The sequence below is a fragment of the Cololabis saira genome, chromosome 22 (genome assembly GCF_033807715.1).
Source record: "Cololabis saira isolate AMF1-May2022 chromosome 22, fColSai1.1, whole genome shotgun sequence".
In the NCBI taxonomy this organism is placed as follows: domain Eukaryota; kingdom Metazoa; phylum Chordata; class Actinopteri; order Beloniformes; family Belonidae; genus Cololabis; species Cololabis saira.
The window spans coordinates 33,546,013-33,567,785 of record NC_084608.1 but is presented as its reverse complement, the minus strand read 5'-3'; the positions used below and the strand labels follow the sequence as shown (position 1 = coordinate 33,567,785).

General features: G+C 46.0%; 1 protein-coding gene across 3 annotated transcripts; it reads right to left on the bottom strand.

Annotated features, from left to right (window-relative positions):
• Positions 1 to 5: 5 nt before the first annotated feature.
• Positions 6 to 21,708, bottom strand: si:ch211-230g15.5 (proline-rich protein 36). Of its 3 annotated transcripts, none has more exons than XM_061713253.1 (12): positions 21,216 to 21,708; positions 15,079 to 15,676; positions 13,175 to 13,324; positions 12,126 to 12,215; positions 11,729 to 11,939; positions 9,293 to 10,414; positions 7,187 to 7,521; positions 5,695 to 5,935; positions 4,546 to 4,657; positions 4,237 to 4,357; positions 2,873 to 3,230; positions 6 to 767 (listed from the first exon to the last, which is right to left on the bottom strand). In XM_061713253.1, exons 2-12 carry the CDS (start codon positions 15,661 to 15,663, stop codon positions 613 to 615), a joined length of 3,480 nt encoding a protein of 1,159 aa, XP_061569237.1. In that variant the 5' UTR covers positions 15,664 to 15,676; positions 21,216 to 21,708; the 3' UTR covers positions 6 to 612. The 3 variants fall into 3 exon arrangements, with proteins under 3 accessions (XP_061569237.1, XP_061569238.1, XP_061569239.1); XM_061713254.1 differs by having other exon boundaries at positions 5,695 to 5,860; positions 21,216 to 21,707; XM_061713255.1 differs by lacking the exon at positions 12,126 to 12,215.
• Between the last annotated feature and the right edge of the window lie 65 nt (positions 21,709 to 21,773).

Sequence of the window (21,773 nt, the reverse complement as noted above, 5' to 3'; positions counted from 1 at the left end):
TGAAGCAGTTTTGAGTCATTTATTAAATAATTTCAAGCAGGATACCATAAAAATGTGACGATTGAAGACTCCGGTCTCTACCCTGATAGTGATTTTTTTTTTTTTTTTTTTTTTTTTTTTTTTTACTCACAGACATGTTTTTGTCCAGAATATATCGATATAAAACATTAAACTTTCATTTGTCACTTACAAAGTCTATGTATCAGTTGAGTTTTTCTCTTACACACACAGATTATGTTAGCTACGGGATAGATTTGTCATTGACGTCACGTTCTAAAAAAACTAAATAGACAAATTTCATATATTAAATGTTCAAAATCCTTCATGAAATAGCTTGAAATGTACACTCTCCAGTGGCGTGTTTAAAATATACACAAAGTTACAAAAATCCTCCCCTGGAAGTGTCCTGCTACGGTCAAAGGGCCCATCATGCCTCTGCACACCCCCATCCTGTCTGCTAAGGCCACGCCTTCAATTATGATCTCTTTCATTATAAATTACCACTAATTTCCTCTTTTTGTGACTTTGTTCTGTCATCCTCGGTGTCGGATTTCATTGTCCATATCCTCAAGTGCTGAAACGTCTGGATGTTTGGTCCTCCGAGCGCTTCCCTCACTGGTTTTTCAGCGCGTTGATGTGGGCGCAGATCTTCAGGGCCGGTCCCAGTTTGATGTTCATGCTGGACATCAGGTGGTCCTCGGTCAGCAGCAGCAGAGCCTGGCCGTCGATCTCCTGCAGCCGGAAGGCCTCGGCCACGTCGCTGCAGCCTGGAACACAGACCACATGTCTCCAATCTGACCTCAAATGTAGACAAACATTGTCAAACATTGACACAGACAAACGCGGGAACTGGGACGGGTCTAGTTATTTATCTTTAAGGTCCGAGATTAAACCGTGATATTCCTGCAGGGACGTAAAACTTCACTGAGGTATTTTGTTTGAAGAAGAAACACAATCACGCTTGAACGGAGGAGGGAGACTTGCAGAGTGCTAAAAGTGCACTTTCTATTTGGCGTTCCTGGTATCCCTTTTCGAGTAAACCGGTTCCAGAGCTGGTTCTGGGCCAGTGCTGGTTCTTGTTCACAACTAGTTCAACGTGGGAACCAGCTGTGAACTGGTTTGTTTTTCACAGCTCGGGTGCTAAGGGGAGCCACGTCATTACGTCGCTGCAAACGTCAGTTACGTCGCTGCGTTTGCGTGAAAGTTGCAGCAACAACAAGGTATTTGCTCTAACAGGACTTGGTCCACGTAGCTCCTCCGTGGACACATCTCTAAAAGACAGGTTGTCTCCTCCTCCTCCCATGATGCTTTGCTGCACCCAGATTCATTCTTATTTGAAAATGTCTCCATCTCCCAGTCTTGCTGTTGCCGTTGGTCTTAATAACTCCACCCCCTCCGCTTACATAAGCGGTTCTTTCCTCTTAGCCCAGCAAAGAGTTGGTGCTATCTTGGAACCGGAGCCCTTTGTCAGTGGAAACAGAAAGTCCGGTTCCAAACTCAGCACTGTTCCAGAACCAGCCTGGAACAGGTTTGGTGGAAAGGGGGGTATGGGAGGAGGAGCGGTCGGGGGGAGCCGGCCCAGATATCACCACCAGAAGTGACTGAAACTGCTGCGTTCTGAACCATCTGTAAAGTTTGGCGACGGCAGCCAGGAGGGCGTTGCCGTGGTGGAGGTGGGGGAGAATCTCCACCCAGCAGGACGGGGGGGGATAGCTAGTTACACATGGCCTGGTCTTTATGTTGTGCAGTGTGAAGTGGTATGAAGGGATGACGGGGGTAGCCGGGTTAGAGGAGGACAGCTGGTCGTGGGTCAGGACCCTTCACCACTCCGTCCAGGGGTTTCACCACCCAAGACGGAGTGGTGAAGGTGGAGGAGATGTTAGTTTGGAGATCCCGGACCGACTGAAGGGCAGGAATGACCAAGAGAGCGGTCTTGGAGGGGGTTCGTTGAAGGCACCATTCCTTCATTTGAGAGAAGATGGGAAACAGAAGGAACTCCAGCCCTGAGCCTTGGGGAACCCCTGCAGAGAGGCCATGGGGACAACGGGTCGTCTGCCCCCCCGTGACTGCCAACAGGAGCCCGGATATACGATCCAAACCAAGAGAGCCGAGCCCGAGATGCCCGAGGCATCTTCTGATGGAGATAATCGTCGTGACAACGAGTCTACCAACGATGGAAACAGATATGTCTGTGTGTGTGACGGGGAGGGGCTGTTTACACTCCTCCAGATGTTTCATGACCTCACCACGACTGGCGGGTGGTGGTTAGGGGAACGTACGTAACATCAGCGTGCGCAGCTCATTTCTGAGTTTTGCTAAATGTTTAATTGCATAAGAGGAGCCGGAGAGGCGGGGGGTAAAAACATAAACAACCATTCAGTCCATCAAAATTACAGTTACACACACTTCATGAAAAAAATTACAAATTAAAATGCAAAAAGGGAAAAAATAAAGAGATTATTTTTAATAAAAAAATAAAATAAAAATTAATCAATAAATGAAACAAAATGAGATCAAAATTTAATTACTTTTATATATGTAAAAACAAAATAATTACATCATGAAACGGAATAATTTTACCAATTGCCAAATTGGAACACACTCACACTCTCTCTCTCTCTCTCACACACACAGACACACACAGACACAGACACAGACACACACACACACACACACACACACACACACACACACACACACACACACACACACACACACACACACACACACACACACACACACACACACACACACACACACACACACACACACACACCAGATTTTACTCTGTCGTCCAACTTTATATTTCCAAACTTGTTCCAAACTATGTTTTTTCTTTTGTTTTCTCTTTTGTTGCGTCCCGTAAACTCACCGGGTAGCGTGTGGATGAAGGCCGTCACCTCCTCCACGCTCCACTGCGAGGGGGCGGGCCTGAAGGTGGTGGAGGGCGTGGAGGGCGTGGAGGTCGTGACGGCGGGGGCGGACGCCCTCCTTGCTCTCCGCACCGCCCGGTGCTCCATCCTGGCTGCCATGGCAACAGCAGGGTCCTCCCCCCCATCATGGTCTCCCTCCTCCGTGCCTCGGCCCAGGGCGTCGCCCGGGTCGTCCCCCTCCTCCTCTTCCTCCTCCTCTTCCTCCTCCTCCTCCTCCGGCTGCGGGTGCTGCTGCCTCTCCGCCGCCTTCTCCTTCCCTTCCTTCTCGCGGCGGCCGGCGCTCCAGAGGTCACGGGGCTGCAGGGAGTCACGTCACAGGTGAGTTCATCCTATTGTCTTACACGATCCGCCATTAGAGAATCAAAAACTTCACAATCCTAAAGCGGCTCAAACGTAAAAGTACTGACGCAAGCGTTTTCATCCACGTTGAACCCCGACTAGCGACTCCAGCTACAACGTGTCTCAATAACACAGAGATACGGAACCACACCCTGCCCCTTCCCCTTTCCTCCACAGGTGAGGATTTCTTGAGGTGGACCTCAGGTCTGGTAGGAGGCCTGGCCTGGAGTCAGGCTGTTCCCTGTGAGGTGCTGCCCCCGTGTGGTCGCGGGTGGTACTGCTGCACAGACGGGCTATGATGAACCCTCGGACCAGAGGCTTTACTGAACAAAACACCTCTGTCACTCACACTCACACCTGAATTGGCCTCAACTGAGACCCACTAGAATAAATTGTACTTTTAATTGCAATTAATGTACAAAACTCCCACATTCGTTCGTGCGGATTCATTCGAACGTTCGGCCCAAACGTCGTCTGAACGGTTTCCTGTCTGGGTCAGAGAGTGGATCAGGTCCGGCCCGGTCTTCCACCTGGATCCGGTCGATCCGAGCCACGCTGTGCTGAACTAGAGCTTCTACTTCTGAGATCGGTCGTGTATGGAGTGGTGTTACGGTGTTACGGTGTTACGTGTTACGGTGTTACGGTGTCACGGTGTTCTGGTGTTTTTTTATTTATCCAGGAAAGTCCCATTGAGATACAATATCTCTTCTGCCAGGGAGTCCTGGTCAAGATGGCAGCAGAAAAATAAATTCAGGTTCATATAAAAGAAAATACATACAAGGACAAGTAACTTTACCAAAAATAAAAAAATATCAAAACAAGAAACAAACATAAAACATACAAGGATCAGAAAGCTAAAAAGAATTCATGACAAGAATGACACTTGATTAAAAACAATGACATTGTTCTGTGAAAACTGATTTTAACAGATTTTGGTGTTCTGGTGCTGCGTTCAGGTGCATACCAGTCGCAGCAGCAGGGGCTTCCCGGGGACGGACTCGGCCCGGTTGAGCGTTGGACGAGGCCTCTCCGACCGGCTGCCGGCGCTCAGAGCTCGTAGACGCTTCGTCAGGCGGACGTTGAACCTGGCAGAAGCAGACAGACGTGAGAGATGAGCTGGTTCTCCCTGGTTCTGCACCGGTGCACCTGTGCGTGTTCAGCACACACCACATCCTGCCGCCACCGCGCCAGCGCTTCTGTCTGGGGGTCACGTGACGCCTCGACAGCCCCCCTTCCTCTTTTCCCCCTCTTTTCGTATGAAGTCAGGTCTCACCCGCGTGCACAGGAAGTGGAGCAGAAGCGCTTGGACCGCATGAAGTTGTGGGCGTGGCCTCTCTTCCCGCAGAACTGGCAGTGCAGAACCGTCCGGTCCCTGTGGCCCGGCCCTGCAGGTGCACACAGACACGAGCCTGAGAGCAGGTAGAGCTCCATGCACCAAAACACAAACGTCCGAGCGCCCCCCCCCTCAGAAACCATTAACTTGGATTAAAACCCTTCACTGTCATCTGTAAAATACTCATGGGATAAGCTCCTCCCCCTTGTAGCACATCATCACTTTGATGTTGATGTTTTCTCCGGGTAATGTTTTACATTTAATACACGAGTTTCTGAGACCTCTGCACTGCCCTCATAATAATAATAATTATTATTATTATTATTATTATTATTAATAATAATTAATAAGAATATATATATATATATATATATATATATATATATATATATATATATATATATATATATATATATATATATATATATATATATATATTTTTTTTTTTTTTTTTCATTTCACTTTATTTAACCAGATAAAAAAGACCCATTGAGGTCATGACCTCTTTTACAAGGGTGACCTGGCCAAGGAAGAGAATCGTAATAATAAATAAAGGTTTATATATATATATATATATATATATTATTTATATATATAAATAAACTTTAGATATATATGATTTCACACCTCGGATTTCACACCTCTGTATGTGTTTGCAAGCACAGCAGAAAAAAATACACTCATGCAGGAACTAATTTCTAAGAAGAAGAAAAGCTTGTTTAAAAAAAATACGAAGACTATTTCAGACTCTAATCAAGGAGTTATTTTCTTACCAAATGGCCAAGACAGTTTTGCTTAAAACGGGACAGTTTTGCCTAAAATGAGACAGTTTTGCTTGAAACGAGACAGTTTTGACCAGATTCGTGGACTATCAGACGTGCTTCTAGAGGGCTGTTTTTGCAGTGTAACGCCTGCAGCTCTTCATCACAGCTTCATCACCTCCAGGTTGTTTGGAGTGTTTTCCAGGCTAGTTTAAATGATCCATCGTCACTAACTTGGTTTTATTCGTACTTATGTTTCAAATGAGAGCTTTGAAAAGTAAACACCACACCACTGTCTTGTAACATTTCAGTGCTGCTGAAGTCTTACTGGTCCCGGGGTCGTCGGTGTCTCCTCCCTCGTCCTCGTCCGAGTCCGTCGAGTGCTCGGGTGGTTTGGTCGTGTCCGGCGCAGGCAACGGCGCCGTCCCATTGGTCCCGTTCACTTCCTGCGGTTTGGTCACCTGATCTGGAACCAGCAGGGACGAGCGGTTCACCTGCAGGAGCAAACGGGAGGCTCGGTAAAGTCTGCAGGCGTGGCCTTTTTTTAGTTCATTATTAACATTAACATTCTGAAAGAAACAGAAAAAAAGATCACAATAAAATTGGTTGGTTGATTTGAATAATAATAATAATAATAATAATAATAATAATAATAATAATACACAACAACAACCATGACAAAGCGCCTCTAGTGGGACAAAGTGGTACTGCAACATGTGCCAGACCGTCCCCACTCACTAGCACACTTCTGTCAGTGTTTGTTTTTAGTGATGCACCGAAATGAAAATTTGTGGCCGAAACCGAAACCGAAAATAATAATAAACACTTGGCCGAATACCGAACAATACCGAACATGGTTCTTCGCAGTTTTTCATTTATTTTGCCAATTTTTGCACCATTGCATAAATCAAATAAATTTGATTTAGGCATGCTTTTAAAAGAAAAAAATCTTTTACAAAATTACAAGGTAGAAAACATTTGTTGAACATAAAAAACTGAACATTTTTTAATTTCCCAGCATTTCTTAAATATTCCAGCAGACATTATACCAGCAAAGAACAATAACTTAAAATAAATAAATTAGCAAAATAAATTTTGTGGCCATCTTTGAGCTTACGTTAGGCTTAACTGACTGAACATTGTAACATAGGCCTTAAAACAATAAAAATGCATTAAAGCGCTCAGGGTTTTTTATCATTTCAAATGATAAATCAAACTTGTAGTGCTGAAAGACTTTGCAGATGTGCCCCCTCTAGATATTTGAGCAGAACATTCATTGCAAACAGCCATTCTTGTATTATTCTGTGCCACTCTAAAATACTTCCACACTGCTGACATGCGTTTGCACCGCACCACTTCACTCCACGCTCTTCGCTGTTTGATTTCGTCATCTAAACGCACCTGTAATAGATTGATTTATGTTGTTTTGGTTCCACCTGCTGGTGAATGTTAGTTAAATTCTTATGTGGTTAGTTTTTGGTTGGCCAACTATTTATGTGGTGCGCAACCATTACGGGAGCGTTATGTGGTTAGTTTTTGGTTGGCCAACGATTTATGTGGTGCGCAACAGTTACGGAGCGGCCAGTCTATTTATATTACAACGCCGTTATTAATTGTTCGTTTTTTTTCCCACTTATTCCACCGAACACCGAAAGTGTTTTTTTGCCATTTTCGGCCGAACAATTTCGGTTACCGAACAATCGGTGCATCACTATTTGTTTTGTCAGCACAACTGATCTTTATGCCCCATGTGGTCAGAAATTACTACATGAGGTGCCTTTAAAGGCATGATTGTGAATCCGCGGTGCGTCTGTCCTTACAGGAAACGGTTGGAGCCCCTCCTGGATGACGAATCCCTCCACCAGATGAGTCAGAACCTGTCGTCCTTCAGGCCACGCCTTGGGCTCCCACAGGTTGCTCAGCGATTGGCTGAAGCTATCGGACTCTTCTTGCGATTGGTCGAGAGGCTCCGCCTCCGTTTCAGCCGTATCCTGAATATCGGACACCGTTTTCTCGACTTTGTCGGCCTCTCGATGCGGCACGCTGAGGTCGGTCGCGTGGACGGGCTGAGCCGGGAGCAGCGGGGGAGGGTTTTCTGAGGCGGGGGTGATGAAGGGCGAGGACGGGGGGGACTGGGAGGAGAGGCTGGACAATGCTGGGAGGAGAAGAGAAGAAGAAGAAGAGTGATCAATCTGGTAGATACCTGGGGCCGGATTCACAAAACATTCTTAAGAAAAAAAATCTTCTTAAGTGTCATTTTTTTCTTAAGTTCAGTCTTAAGAAGAAAAAAGAGAAGAAGTCAATAAAGTTCTTAAGTTTTTTCTCAACTTTCTTCTTAAGTTTTTTCTTAAGAAAAAACTGAAGAATAAATGGTATTCTTGAAATAAAAGTTCTCAAATTTGTTCTTGACTTTTTTCTCAACTTTAAGACAACCTTGACCTGTCTTAAAATTTCTTCTGTGAAAAGGTAATAATAATAATAATAATAATAATAATAATAATAATAATAATAATAATAATAATAATAATAATAATAATTAAAGCTGCAAGCAGCGATGAACGGGCCCTCGCACTCACGGCCACCGCCCCCCATAAGCATATCAGAAATGACACCACCCACAACTTCCTATGTCAAACCATTCAAAAGTTATAGCAGAAAAAAGGGACAACCAATCAGAAGAAGGGGCGGGGCTAATTCAGGCCAATGAAGGTCAAGGACTCAATACAGAGTCTGATGACACCACCCACTACTCTCTATGTCAAAACATTCAAAAGTTATAGCAGGAAATAGGGACAACCAATCAGAAGAAGGGGCGGGGCTAATTTTCACCAATTATGGTAAAGGACTCAATACCGAGTCCCATGACACCACCCACGACTCTTTATGTCAAACCATTCAAAAGTTATGGCAGAGAATAGTATTTTAGTGGGCGCTGTTGATCCGTTAGGCCACGCCCATTAATGCAAACCATGAAATATCAAATTTATCGCCAGGCCTGGCTTGCATGCAAAATTTGGTGACTATCAAATATGGACCAATCAATTCCTCACCTGGATCGTTAGTGCTAAGCCATGTCACCAGTCCACTTACTGTGTGTGTGTGTGTGTGTGTGTGGGCGTGTGAGTGTGTGCACATGTATATGAGTGTGAGTGAGGGTGTGTGTACGCGTGGGGGGTGGGGGGCACTGCAAGTGCTCGGGCCCTAATAATAATAATAATAATAATAATAATAATAAGACTCTAATATCACCTTTTTCAACACATTTTAGACAAGTTTAGACTAGTAGCTCATAGTTTGAGGATATACTTTGTAATTAATTACACAAAGAGCCTGTTAACTGTTTGTTAGCATGTTAGTTAGCGTGGTAGTTAATTATTATTAATTTTCCCCAATAGTATTTTTTTTTCGCACATTAATCTCATCCACCAGAACCTTGAAAAGTTCCTGCATCTCTTTTTCTCCTTCTCCATGTTTAGTGAGTGACTGACGGTTAAGACCAAACTACCTATAAATGTTGTTTTTGTTGCGTGCAATGACATATTTTAAGAAGTTCTTAAGTAGGAAAAATAAGAAATTCATAAGAAATGACAGTTCTTAAGACGGTTCTTAAGAAAATATTGAGGAATTGCACTTAAGAACTTTCTTATGAACTTCTTAATTTTAGATCTTAAGACATTTTTTAAGATCGTTCTTAAGAACATATTGGTGAATCGGGCCCCTGATCAATAATAGAGATCTCAAACTGCGCGTGTTGTAAAGTTGCAGTTAAAATTGATCAATGATGAATAATCAATCAGCTACTCCCAGCTGCTACCAGCGGGACCCACTGGGGGCGCACTAGGGCTTTCAAGGGTTGGGGGTTAAAAGGTCAAACTGGGGGCGAGCGCTGCCCTTCGCTCTTGTCTGCAGGCGTGTGTCGCAGGTACCTGACTGGTTGTCGGACTGGGTGTCGGACTGGGTCGACAAATCCTCGCAGAAGTCGTCCTGTCTGACGGGCGGCACGTCCTGGTGAAGCTCTGGCAGCCGCTGAGTCTGGACGGAGACCTGCGGAGCCGGAACCGGAGCTGGAACCGGAGCCGGAGCTGGAACCGAAACTGGAACCGGAATCGGAGGCCGAACTGGAACCGGAACTGGAATCTGAGCTGGAGCTGGAACTGGGACCGAAGTTGCAACTGGAACTGGAGCCCGAACTGGAGCCGGAGCTAAAACCGGAGCCGGAGCTGGAACCAAAGCTGGAGCTAGAGCTGGAACTGGAGCTGGAACCGGAACCAGAACCGGAGCTGGAGCTGAAATGAGACCTGGGTGGGCGGAGTCTTTGACAGGATCAGGTCCCGGGTTTGGATCTGTGGTCTGGTGGTGATGGAGAACCAGGCTTGTTGGACTCCCGGACTGATCCATGGGGACCTCTCCATCCTCCTCCATCCTCCTCTCCATCTTCCTCTCCCTGTAACGGTCCCCTTCCTCCGTCACCTCCATGGGCTTCTCCTCAGAGCCGGCCTCCGCTTCCTGACCGGTTCTGCTCGCCACCGGCTTCTCGTCCTTTCCTCTTTGGTCGTCTCTGTCCACCTGCAGGTCTTTCCTGCCGCCGTCCTCGTCGCTGGTCCCGGGCGGCGCCGCCTTGCCCTTCTCCCGCTGCTCCTCGCCGCCCTCGGCTCTCCGGGTCAGAGTCTGGGTTTGAGTACCGGTTGGACTCCGGAGGGGAGGAGGCGAGAGCAGAGCGGCGGAGGAGTCGGGGGACTCCACGGCCGCGGCGTGGACGAAGCCGCCGGGGGGCGGCTGCCGCCCCGAGGACAGGGCGATGATCTGGAGCTGGCGGGCTGCAGACGGGGAGCGCTCGAAGCGCGGCGGCCGGGCCGGACCCAGCATGGTCTGGGCCAGCGCACAGCTCTTCAGGCCCGCCAGCGCCCGGCCGGCAGAGGGCGCGGGGCCGGAGGGCGCGGCGGCGATGGGGTGGAGGGAGGAGGGCTGGCGAGGCGGCGCCGCCTTGTGGCTGCTCGGAGAATGGAGCCTGGGTTTGAGAGGGACGGCCCGGACCGGAGCGTAGAGCGCTGCGGGAGGAGAGGACAAGGAGTTATGACGTTACAACCGACGTAACACAGACCTCATCTGAGACCCGTCAGAACCATCACACTATGATGCACTGTGGAATACTAATAATAATTAATAATAATAATTATTATAATAACAATATTAATATTAATATCAATAATAATAATTAATAATAATAATAATAATATATTATATTATAATAATAATAACAATAATAATGATAATAATTATAATAATGATAACAATAATAATAATAATAATAATAATAACAATAATAATGATAACAATTATGATAATTATTATAATAATAATAATAATATTGATAATAATAATAATAACAATAATAATAATAATAATGATAATCATGATAATAATTGTGTTCATAATTATATTTATATAAAATTATATATTATTAATATATATTATTATAACACTAATAATAATGATAATAAAACAATATTAATAACAATAATGATGATGATAATAATAATAATGATGATAATAATTATAATAATGATTATGATAAAAATAATAATAACAATAATAATTATAATCATGGTCATGATAATAATAATTATGATCATAATTATAATAATAATAATAATAATTAATAATAATAATAATAATAATAACAATAATAATAATAATGATAATAATTATTATTATTATAACAATAATAAGAATAATAATGATAATAATTATAATAATAATAACAATAATATTGATGATAATAATAATAATGATAATAAAAATAATAATGATAATCATGATAATGATAATTGTGTTCATAATTATATTTATATAAAATTATATATTATTAATATATATTATTATAACACTAATAATAATGATAATAAAACAATAATAATAACAATAATAATGATGATAATAATAATAATAATAATTATAATAATAATAATGATGATAAAAATAATAATAACAATAATAATGATAATCATGATAATGATAATAATAATTATGATCATAATTATTATAATAATGACAATAATAATGACAATAATAATAATAATAATAATAATGATAATAATAATAATAATAATAATAATAATAATAATAATAATAATAATAATAATAATAATAATAATAATAATAATAATAATAATAATCTTTATTTGTCCGTTTATTTCTAACCAACAGCAGTTCACCTCAGTTGCCAAGGCAGGGACTTCAACCTGGGTCCTCCAGGACCAAGTCCACCTCCAGAACCACCAGGCTGCCACTCCCCCCCCCCGTGCATTGTGCACATCAAAGACCACAAACCCCCCCACCTGTGAGAACCCTCTGGGACCTACTTGGAGGAGGGACGGAGAGGTGGCGGCTGGGCGTGGCCGGGGTCTCCGTTGCCGTGGTGCTGGGCTGCGGTCGCGGCCTGAGTGGCGGGAAGAGGGGGCCCTGAGGGCGAGAAGAGAGGGGCGGCGGGACAGAGGAGGGAGGCTTCAGCCGCAGGGACGGGGGGATGGTGAGGGCTCCTGGGGGAGGAGGCCTCAAGGTGAGACTCTGGCGCTGGAGAAGAGAGGGGGGCAGACAGAAAAAAGTTAAAGTAGAGGTCATGTTCGGTTAAACTCCTCCCACAATCAGTAACCATCCAATCACAGCGCAGCCGCTGCAGGCGCCGGGTCTGAACCCATCCTCGAGTTTGGCAAGCAGTAAAATAAGAAGAAAAGGGGACACACATGAAAAGCTGCTCACCTGAGTGCAGGCGGGGATAGAGGAAGAGGAGGAGGAAGAGGAGGAGGAGGAGGAGGACTGTGGAGGTCGCATAGCAGACGTGAGAATCAGCTGTGTGGAGATCAGGAAAAAAACGGGACAGAAGAAGAGGAGGAAATAAGTGAAGGACAGAAACAGCCAGTCAGACGTCCTCCCGCGTGTCTCTAGAGGATTCTGGTCTGCAGAGGTCAGGGTCCACTCAGGTGTCCGGGTCCAGACCGGCATCCCCACAAACATGGGCCGGAGAGATTTCCCCCGTTTCCAGACTGATGTGCAGCAACAATTACTTCTCTAAGACCGTTGCTGATTTCTTTCCCTCTTGGCATTGTGCTACCACACACCTGACCGCTCCAGACCAGAAAAACATCTGCTTTTACACGCATCTGCTGATGGTAGGAAGCAGCTGGCTGCTGCCGACCCTCTAACACCCTGTCGCCCTTTTTCCTGTTAATTTTTGTAGCATAAACAACAGTGAAAAGCGATGTGTTGTTTGTCAGACACCACTGCAGACGGATGCTTTTCACTATGCCTTTAACAGAGAAGTGAAGATAGAAATCTGGCTGGGCTGAAACACAACATCTGCAGAGCAGTCCACTCTGGGGACACTTTGCATAAAAGGGTTAGATGCCAATTTTTCAGGTTCAACTCCTTTAACAGTCAGTCAGTTTCAGGTTCGTTCAGTTACCACCGAGGGTTTTTACTTTCCCTAAGAGAAGGATTCATCCGTGTCTGAATACGTCCTTATCGGTGTGTTCAGTAATCAGAGCTGTTTTTTCTGGACTTTTGGTTAACTTCTTAAAAGACCCTTAAAAGTTGATTGCAAACATATTTACCAGCAGTTGCAGTAATTCCTGACTGACTGTGAACGCAGCACGAGAATCCAGCCTTCCTACCAGTAACGGGCTCATTTACATACTGGTCATCAGATTAGACCAGGAAATCTATGTAAATACGTGTGTGTGTGTGTGTGTGTGTGTGTGTGTGTGTGTGTGTGTGTGTGTGTGTGTGTGTGTGTGTGTGTGTGTGTTTACCATCTGAGCTCTAAGAAGCACCTGGTCTTGGCCAGACCCCTTGAGACCTTTCCCCAGGAGCAGTGCCTGCTGGGATACCCTCTGCCTGACAGGTGGGCTCTGATTGGCTCGTGCAAGGCCAGGTGTGCCCGCGGGATGAACCTGTGACACCTGGAACAAACGGAGGAGAGGAGGCTGATAATGAGGGGAAGGGTTTTTGTTTTTCCTTTCCTCGTACCGCAAGACCTTTACAAAAACATAGCGCTGAAGGCGTCACATGACTCCTCGCTGTCCGTTTGTCTGGTTTTATACGTGAATGTCACCGTTTCCTTTTTCTCTGAAGATGTGCAAAACAGGAAGAGCCAGCGTTTGAAACTGCGACCGTATTCGTCCATCAGACATCAGAAAGCCCTCAGAAATGACCACAATCAACTTTTTCTTTGTTTTGTTGCACAACGTTGTTTGTGACGTACAAAACCGGAAGTATCATGTCAGTGAGACGACAAATGAGAAGCTAGACAAACGCTCCGGGAGTCTGAAGCCGAAGGTCGTAGCTGTCGATCCGGGAACGGTCCCAGCTCAGCGATCCTCTTCCTCTTGAGGACCCCTTGGTACCCCAAGGCTCTGTATTGGGCCCACTGTTCTTTCCTTTGTAAAGGGTCTTTTGGGGTCACTTTTTAGAAAACAGGACAATATCAAAATATATTTGTCCATAAAACGGAAAATTCTGACTCACTTTGGCCCATAATGACCCCCCGCCCACAATACCAAAGTGCAGTGAAAACGCTTTGAGCAGATAGCCTGTACATACATGTACATGTACGTAATGCCGTCTAACTGCATGTTGACTCGCAGCAAACAGAGCAGCGCGACGTTGAGGATGTGAAACAATCTCAGATGAAAGCAAATGGGGAGGAAGCTGAAACCCCAAAGAACCACACTGGCGCTGACCCAGAGAGCAGGAACCTTTTTACACCAACTGCTGCGCTCTTTGTCTGCTAACGCCAACTTTCATGATGGCTTGAGCACGAGCTTTTCACAAAACTCACAGGTCAAGTTATTGAAACTCAAAGGAATAGACGAGATCTCCCAGTCTGAGGCGATGCTACCGTGGAGCCGTTGATGGTTTTTAATGATCTTGAAAGATCCACTTTTAGCTTTATTGGGTTTTTTTATTTTAAAACAACCACTTTTAATCTGATAAAACGTTTTGTATGCTGTTATAAGGGTAAATAAATATGAAAAAAAATGTAAATAAGAAAGTAAAATTAAAAATATATATAATAAATACATGTAAATAATTTATTTATTATCATAATTCATGTTATTTATAAATGAATGAATAAATAATATTTTTATTACATTCAAATTTATTTAAAAAATAAATAAACCATTGAATTATGTATTTTTATTTACATTATATTATTTACATATAAATATAAACAATTAGTTCATTTAAATAAAAATGTTTGTTTGTTAGATAAAAGTAAAATCAAATATAATTTCAATCAATTATAATTCGTGTTAATTATAGTATATAAGTTATAAATTAATATGAATAACTTTCTAATTTATTTAAAAAAAGAAAAGAAACAATTTAAATAGTAAATAATTATTCATTTTTTTAAATTTACATTACATTAAAATAAATAATAATATAAACATAAACAATTATTTCATTTAATTATATGTTTTATTTGTAAGATAAAAGTTAAATTAAATTAAATTTTTGATGATTTGCATAATTATTATTTTTGTTTTATCTTTATTGTTTCTAAGTAATAAATTGACCCCCAGCTGACCCCAGGAATCAGCCCACAAAACAAACATTTCCTTCTTTCCCATCAGAAACCGCCCCCCCCGACGGCCATCAAGCGTTCACCGCCTGAAAGGTGAAACCCAGGTGAACCCGCTTCACGTCGTACCTGTCTGCCCGGTGGACTGGCTGGCGTGTGGAAGGGCGTGATGGGAGTGGGGGTGGAGCCGGGCCTGCTGTTCCCATTGGTCAGGCTGGTGGAGGTCTTGGTTGGCGTGGCGCTGCTGGTCGCCGTGGACGAGGACGGAGGAGCGGACAGGGGCGTGGGCGCAACGGCGGCCGTCGTGACGGGACAGGAGGAGGTCTGAGTGGTGGGAGGAGCTTTGGAGGCGCCCGGCATGGACGGTAGGATCGGCCGGGAGTACGTCCGCAAGCCAGGGGCCGGCGTGGAGGTTAGCTTCGGGGGGGCCGGGACCAGGATGTGGGGGGACAGAGTACCGGCCGCCGCCGCCGCCGCCGCCTTCGGCCTGTGGGTGGCAGAGACGGAGGGGGCAGGGGTGAGGGGGGGAGGAGGGGAGGAGGTGCTGGGCGTCAGCGTGGGCGCAGGTGAGTCCAGGAGCATGGGGTTGGGGGTGAGTCGGGGAGGGGTGGGCGTCGGCGTGGAGGGGTCGAGTGTGGAAGTCGCGGTCGGAGGACTGGTTCCATTGGTGGCCCGTTCTGATTGGCTCTGCTGGACCAGCTCCTTGTCCATCATTCAACCCTGGAGGCTGAGGGAGACACACACACACACACACACACACGTGTCACAACACAATCATGGATCTTAACACTAGGAATGGGCGGTATGGACTAAAAAGTGTATCACGATAATTTCTGGCATTTGTCCCGATAACGATAAAAATGACGATAAAAAAAATACCAATTCAAATCCACCTTTGTAACTATAAATCTATCACCACATTCAGTCTTTGGAGCCCCCAAATCACTGCTCTAAAAGAATACTAAATGCTACTAAACTACAGCAATTAAATTGAATTAATAAAAACCAATTAAATGAGTTACACCTGTACTGTAAAACTGGAATGACTCAGATCCTCCATGTTTGTTACACAAAAACCTCATCAACGGGAATTTATCCTTCTTTCTCTCTTTATGGCTCATTTCCTTCCTTCCTTCCTTCCTTCCTTCCTTCCTTCCTTCCTTCCTTCCTTCCTTCCTTCCTTCCTTCCTTCCTTCCTTCCTTCCTTCCTTCCTTCCTTCCTTCCTTCCTTCCTTTACGTACGTTGTGCGTGGATTTAACACAGAACCATAAATCAGCTTTACACAAAAACGTCATCAACGGGAATTTATCGTTTTTACCCCAAAATGACAAATTCTTACCGTGGGGAATTTTTTTGACGGTTTATCGGGAACGGTAAAATATCGCCCATTCCTACTTAACACACAGCTTCAGCTGGTCCGGGTCTTAAGCGATCCATCACTGGTTTGGCCGCCAGCCGGCGGTGTTCTGGACCGGTGCCAGAGGGAGTGGTTCATACCACGCATACTCAACGCTGAAGGCTGAGTCATCACCTAATCACGTAAACACAGTCCTCTCCACATTTAAATCAAGATCTAATGTGACAGAACCCGGCACCGTGTTCAGGCCCGGAGTCCACTCAACCTGTTTATTCACAGTAGAAGTGGAAGGTTCAGCAGAACCAGAGGTCCGGTTTGAAGCTCCAGGTGTTCAGAGGTAGATTTGCGTGATATAACCGGCGTGTCAGCTGAAGCTCGGTTCAGAAACTCAGAGCGCTTCCACATCCGGGGATGCAGACGCTCCTCCACAGTGTTCCTGTAACCGTCTCTGACTGGAGTCGGGCAAGCCCAGCAGCACCCGGGCCCACGAGTGTCGGGGTGGTCCACAGCTATTTTTACAGTTATAAATAATTATGGTAAAACCTGCCACTGTTTATCCACCAGAGAGGGTTGTGAGTTCATGCGGAGGAAGGGGTCTGGATGGGACGTGAAGTCATGATTCAAGCCTCCGATACCCCTTTTCCACCAAACCGGTTCCAGGGCTGGCTCTGGACTAGGCCTGGGCGATATGGACCAAAAGTCAAATCTCGATATTTTCTAGTTATATGGCGATACTCGATATATATCGATATTTTTTCTGTGCCATAATTGGGGTTTCCCCCAAAGCATTATAGCATAGCATCTCTGTTAGCTTCATTTTTTTCAGAGCCAAACCCTTAAAAAAACAGTCAATTTTAATACAAAACCTCGTGCCAAATGTCACACAGGTACCTTTATTAACAGAGGTCTGCACAATATCAAAATGTATAAAACAAATGAAATAAAATAAACTGCCTGCATATATAGAATAAAAATGATTCTCGAATAAAATAAAACAAATATCCCTTTCCTGCATAACAATTAAATTAAAATACACTGTGTAATTAATACAATGTAGACAGTAACAGGCAGACTTTTCCACTGAGGTTGACAGTTGTGCAAATAACAAAACATTTGTGCAAATCTCAAATAAAACATTCAAGACAATTTGTCACAAAATAAGCTATATCAAAATCATAAAAAAAAAACTTTTTTTTTTTTTTTTTTAAATCGATATAAACGATATTGTCTCGTACCATATCGGGTTTGAAAATATATCGATATATATTAAAATCTCGATATATCGCCCAGCCCTACTCTGGACCACTGCTGGTGCTGGTTCACAACTCGTTCAAACCAGCTGAGAACCGGTTTGTTTTTCCACAGCTCGGGTGTTAAGGGGAGCCACGTCATTACGTCGTCATCACTGCAAACGTCAGTTACGTCGCTGCGTTTGCGTGAAAGTTGAAGCAACAACAGCATATTTGCTCTAATAGGACTTGTTCCACGTAGCTCCTCCTGGACACATCTCTAAAAGACAGGTTGTCTCCTCCTCCTCCCATGATGCTTTGCTGCATCCAGATTCATTCTTATTTGAAAATGTCTCCGTCTCCCAGTCTTGCTGTTGCCGTTGGTCTTAATAACTCCACCCCCTCCGCTTACGTAAGCGGTTCTTTCCTCTTAGCCCAGTCTTAGTGCTACCTTGGAACTGGAGCCAGTTCTTTGTCAGTGGAAACAGAAAGCCCAGTTCCAAACTCAGCACTGGCCCAGAACCAGAACCAACCTGGAACCGGTTTGGTGGAAAAGGGGTATTGGCTGCAGCGGGAGGAGGAGAAGCAGCCGCTCTTTAAGTTGGACAGTTGATGTAAATCTAATTTAACTGATCACTCGCAGACTTCCACCTTCTCCTGATACTTGTCCAACTCCCTGCTCCGGGCCAGAAAGGCTTTTTACCAATTTAAGAACCTCTTAGAAGATGAAAGCACCCTTTTTCCTGAGGTGTACTGTCAGTTTCTGTTTAGTCACAGTAGTTGTGTTTTAATTTATGTGCTAATCTCACGTGTGAAAGAGTCCAGTCCACGTTACTTTCTTTTAAAGCAGCCTCAAGTAATGACATCTGCTGTTATAGGTGAGGATCCCCGCTATAGGTGAGGATTCCCCGTTACAGGTGAGGATCCCCCGTTATTATAACTGAGGATCCCCGTTATAAGTGAGGATCCCCTTTATAGGTGAGGATCCCCCGTTATAAGTGAGGATCCCCTTTATAGGTGAGGATCCCCGTTATAGGTGAGGATCCCCTTTATAGGTGAGGATCCCCGTTATAGGTGAGGATCCCCTTTATAGGTGAGGATCCCCCGTTATAAGTGAGGATCCCCTTTATAGGTGAGGATCCCCGTTATAAGTGAGGATCCCCGTTATAGGTGAGGATCCCCGTTATAGGTGAGGATCCCCCCGTTATAAGTGAGGATCCCCCCGTTATAGGTGAAGATCCCCCGTTATAGGTGAGGATCCCCGTTATAGGTGAGGATCCCCGTTACAGGTGAGGATCCCCGTTATAGGTGAGGATCCCCCCGTTATAAGTTGAGGATCCCCCCGTTATAAGTGAGGATCCCCCCGTTATAGGTGAGGATCCCCCGTTATAGGTGAGGATCCCCGTTATAGGTGAGGATCCCCGTTACAGGTGAGGATCCCCGTTATAGGTGAGGATCCCCCCGTTATAAGTTGAGGATCCCCCCGTTATAAGTGAGGATCCCCCGTTAGGTGAAGATCCCCCGTTATAGGTGAGGATCCCCGTTATAGGTGAGGATCCCCCGTTATAGGTGAGGATCCCCCCGTTATAGGTGAGGATCCCCCGTTATAGGTGAGGATCCCCCGTTATAGGTGAGGATCCCCCCGTTATAGGTGAGGATCCCCCGTTACAGGTGAGGATCCCCCGTTATAGGTGAGGATCCCCCGTTATAGGTGAGGATCCCCCGTTATAGGTGAGGATCCCCCCGTTATAGGTGAGGATCCCCCGTTATAGGTGAGGATCCCCCCGTTACAGGTGAGGATCCCCCCGTTATAGGTGAGGATCCCCCCGTTATAGGTGAGAATCCCCGTTATAGGTGAGGATCCCCCAGTTATAGGTGAGGATCCCCGTTATAGGTGAGGATCCCCGTTATAGGTGAGGATCCCCGTTACAGGTGAGGATCCCCGTTATAAGTGAGGATCCCCCGTTATAGGTGAGGATCCCCGTTATAGGTAAGGATCCCCATTATAGGTGAGGATCCCCGTTACAGGTGAGGATCCCCGTTATAAGTGAGGATCTCCCGTTATAGGTGAGGATCCCCTGTTATAAGTGAGGATCCCCATTATAGGTGAGGATCCCCGTTATAGGTGAGGATCCCCGTTATAGGTGAGGATCCCCGTTACAGGTGAGGATCCCCGTTATAAGTGAGGATCCCCCGTTATAGGTGAGGATTCCCCATTATGGATCCCCCGTTATAAGTGAGGATCCCCGTTAGAGGTGAGGATCCCCCCGTTATAGGTGAGGATCCCCCGTTATAAGTGAGGATCCCCCCGTTATAGGTGAGGATCCCCGTTATAGGTGAGGATCCCCGTTATAGGTGAGGATCCCCGTTATAAGTGAGGATCCCCCCGTTATAGGTGAGGATCCCCCGTTATAGGTGAGGATCCTCCTCGTTATAGGTGAGGATCCCCCGTTATAGGTGAGGATCCCCGTTATAGGTGAGGATCCCCGTTATAGGTGAGGATCCCCCGTTACAAGTGAGGATCCCCGTTACAGGTGAGGATCCTCCTCGTTATAGGTGAGGATCCCCGTTATAAGTGAGGATCCTCGTTATAGGTGAGGATCCCCGTTACAGGTGAGGATCCCCCGTTATAAGTGTGCGATTAATCGATTTTAAATCTAAATCGGATTTATTAATCACAATCGATGTTAAAAAAAGGAAAAAAGGAAAATCGGAAAATCGATTTTCCTTTTTTGCAGCTGGCTGCATTACAGACAGAGCTCGTCATCTTTGTTTGGTCAAGAAAATTGTAAATGTTGTCACTTTACTAAACTCAAGGAGGATTTACAGTATCTTTCAATTGCACTTAATTCCCAATAGGGAAATTTGTTTGCTATTTTTCATTAAAAATAAAGATAAAATATTTGAAACAATGTATTCCATTGTCTTTTGTAGTTTTACCCAAAAAATCGTAATCGAAATCGAAAATCGGGTTTTCAGTGAAAAAAATCTGGATTTTATTTTTGTCCAAAATCGCCCAGCCCTAGTGAAGATCCTCTGTTAGAGGTGAGGATCCCCCATTATGGATCCCCCGTTATAGGTGAGGATTAGGATCCCCCCATTAAAAGCGAGGATCCCCCGTTATAGGTGAAGATCCCCGTTATTATAACTGAGGATCCCTGTTACAGGTGAGGATCCCCCATTATGGATCCCCCCATTACAGGTCAGGATCCGCCGTTACAGGTGAAGATCCCCCCATTATTGAGAATCCCCCCATTAAAACCGAGGATCCCCCGTTATAGGTGAGGATCCCCCGTTATAGGTGAGGATCCCCCGTTATAGGTGAGGATCCCCCGTTATAGGTGAGGATCCCCCGTTATAGGTGAGGATCCCCCGTTACAGGTGAGGATCCCCGTTCCGGGTCGACCCCCCCTCCCCCGTTGCGGGTCCCCCGCACAGATGCGGAGGGTCCCGGGGCCTCCGGCTCTTCCCGGCCGGGGTCCCTGCGACGTGCGCGGGCAGGTGCTTGGCCAGATGCAGAACATCTGGAGCGGCGGCGCCTGACGTGTCCGACGCACGGAGATCTGCGCGCAGTGACAGTAGGTTAGTAGTTAGGCCAGAGATCATGCATGTGAGCACGGCGAGGAGAGCAGGATGGATCCCCCCCCCCACCACCACCACCGGGACCGCGGACACCTACCTGCCGAGGTCGTCGTCCTGCGGCTCAGACCCGCCGCGGCTCCTCGCAGGACGAGCGCATGTTGAAGGTTTACGGCTGCTCAGCAGGCAGGAATGGGCGTGTGGAGCCGCACTTCCTCGTGTGACAGCGCAGAGCCTGAGAAGAGCGCGTCACCCTCCCTCAGACAATAATAACCCCCCCGGCCTCCCTCCGACCCGCCGCGGAGCGGGGAGCTGCAGACGGGCCCGCCTGCGACCTGCGCGGGGTTGCGTGTGTGTCGCACTTTGTTCGGCGGCTCATCGCAGCGCGGCCGCCCCCCCTCCCCTCCCGCGGAGCGGGGCTCAGATCCGGCGGCCCTGGTGGGGGTGGAGGCGGTGGTGGGGGGGTGCCGGGTCGGAGGCGCGGGTCTTGCCGGCTCGGGGCCACCGTGTCGCGGCTGCGAGGCCCTGCTCAGTCCGCCGCCGGAGCGCAGCGATGGAGGGCAGCTCGGAGCGCAGGAACAGGAGCGAGACAGCTCCACTCACCGCCCGGGAGGACTGCGCCACGACACGCACACTGGGCCGGGCTGGGCCGGGCTGG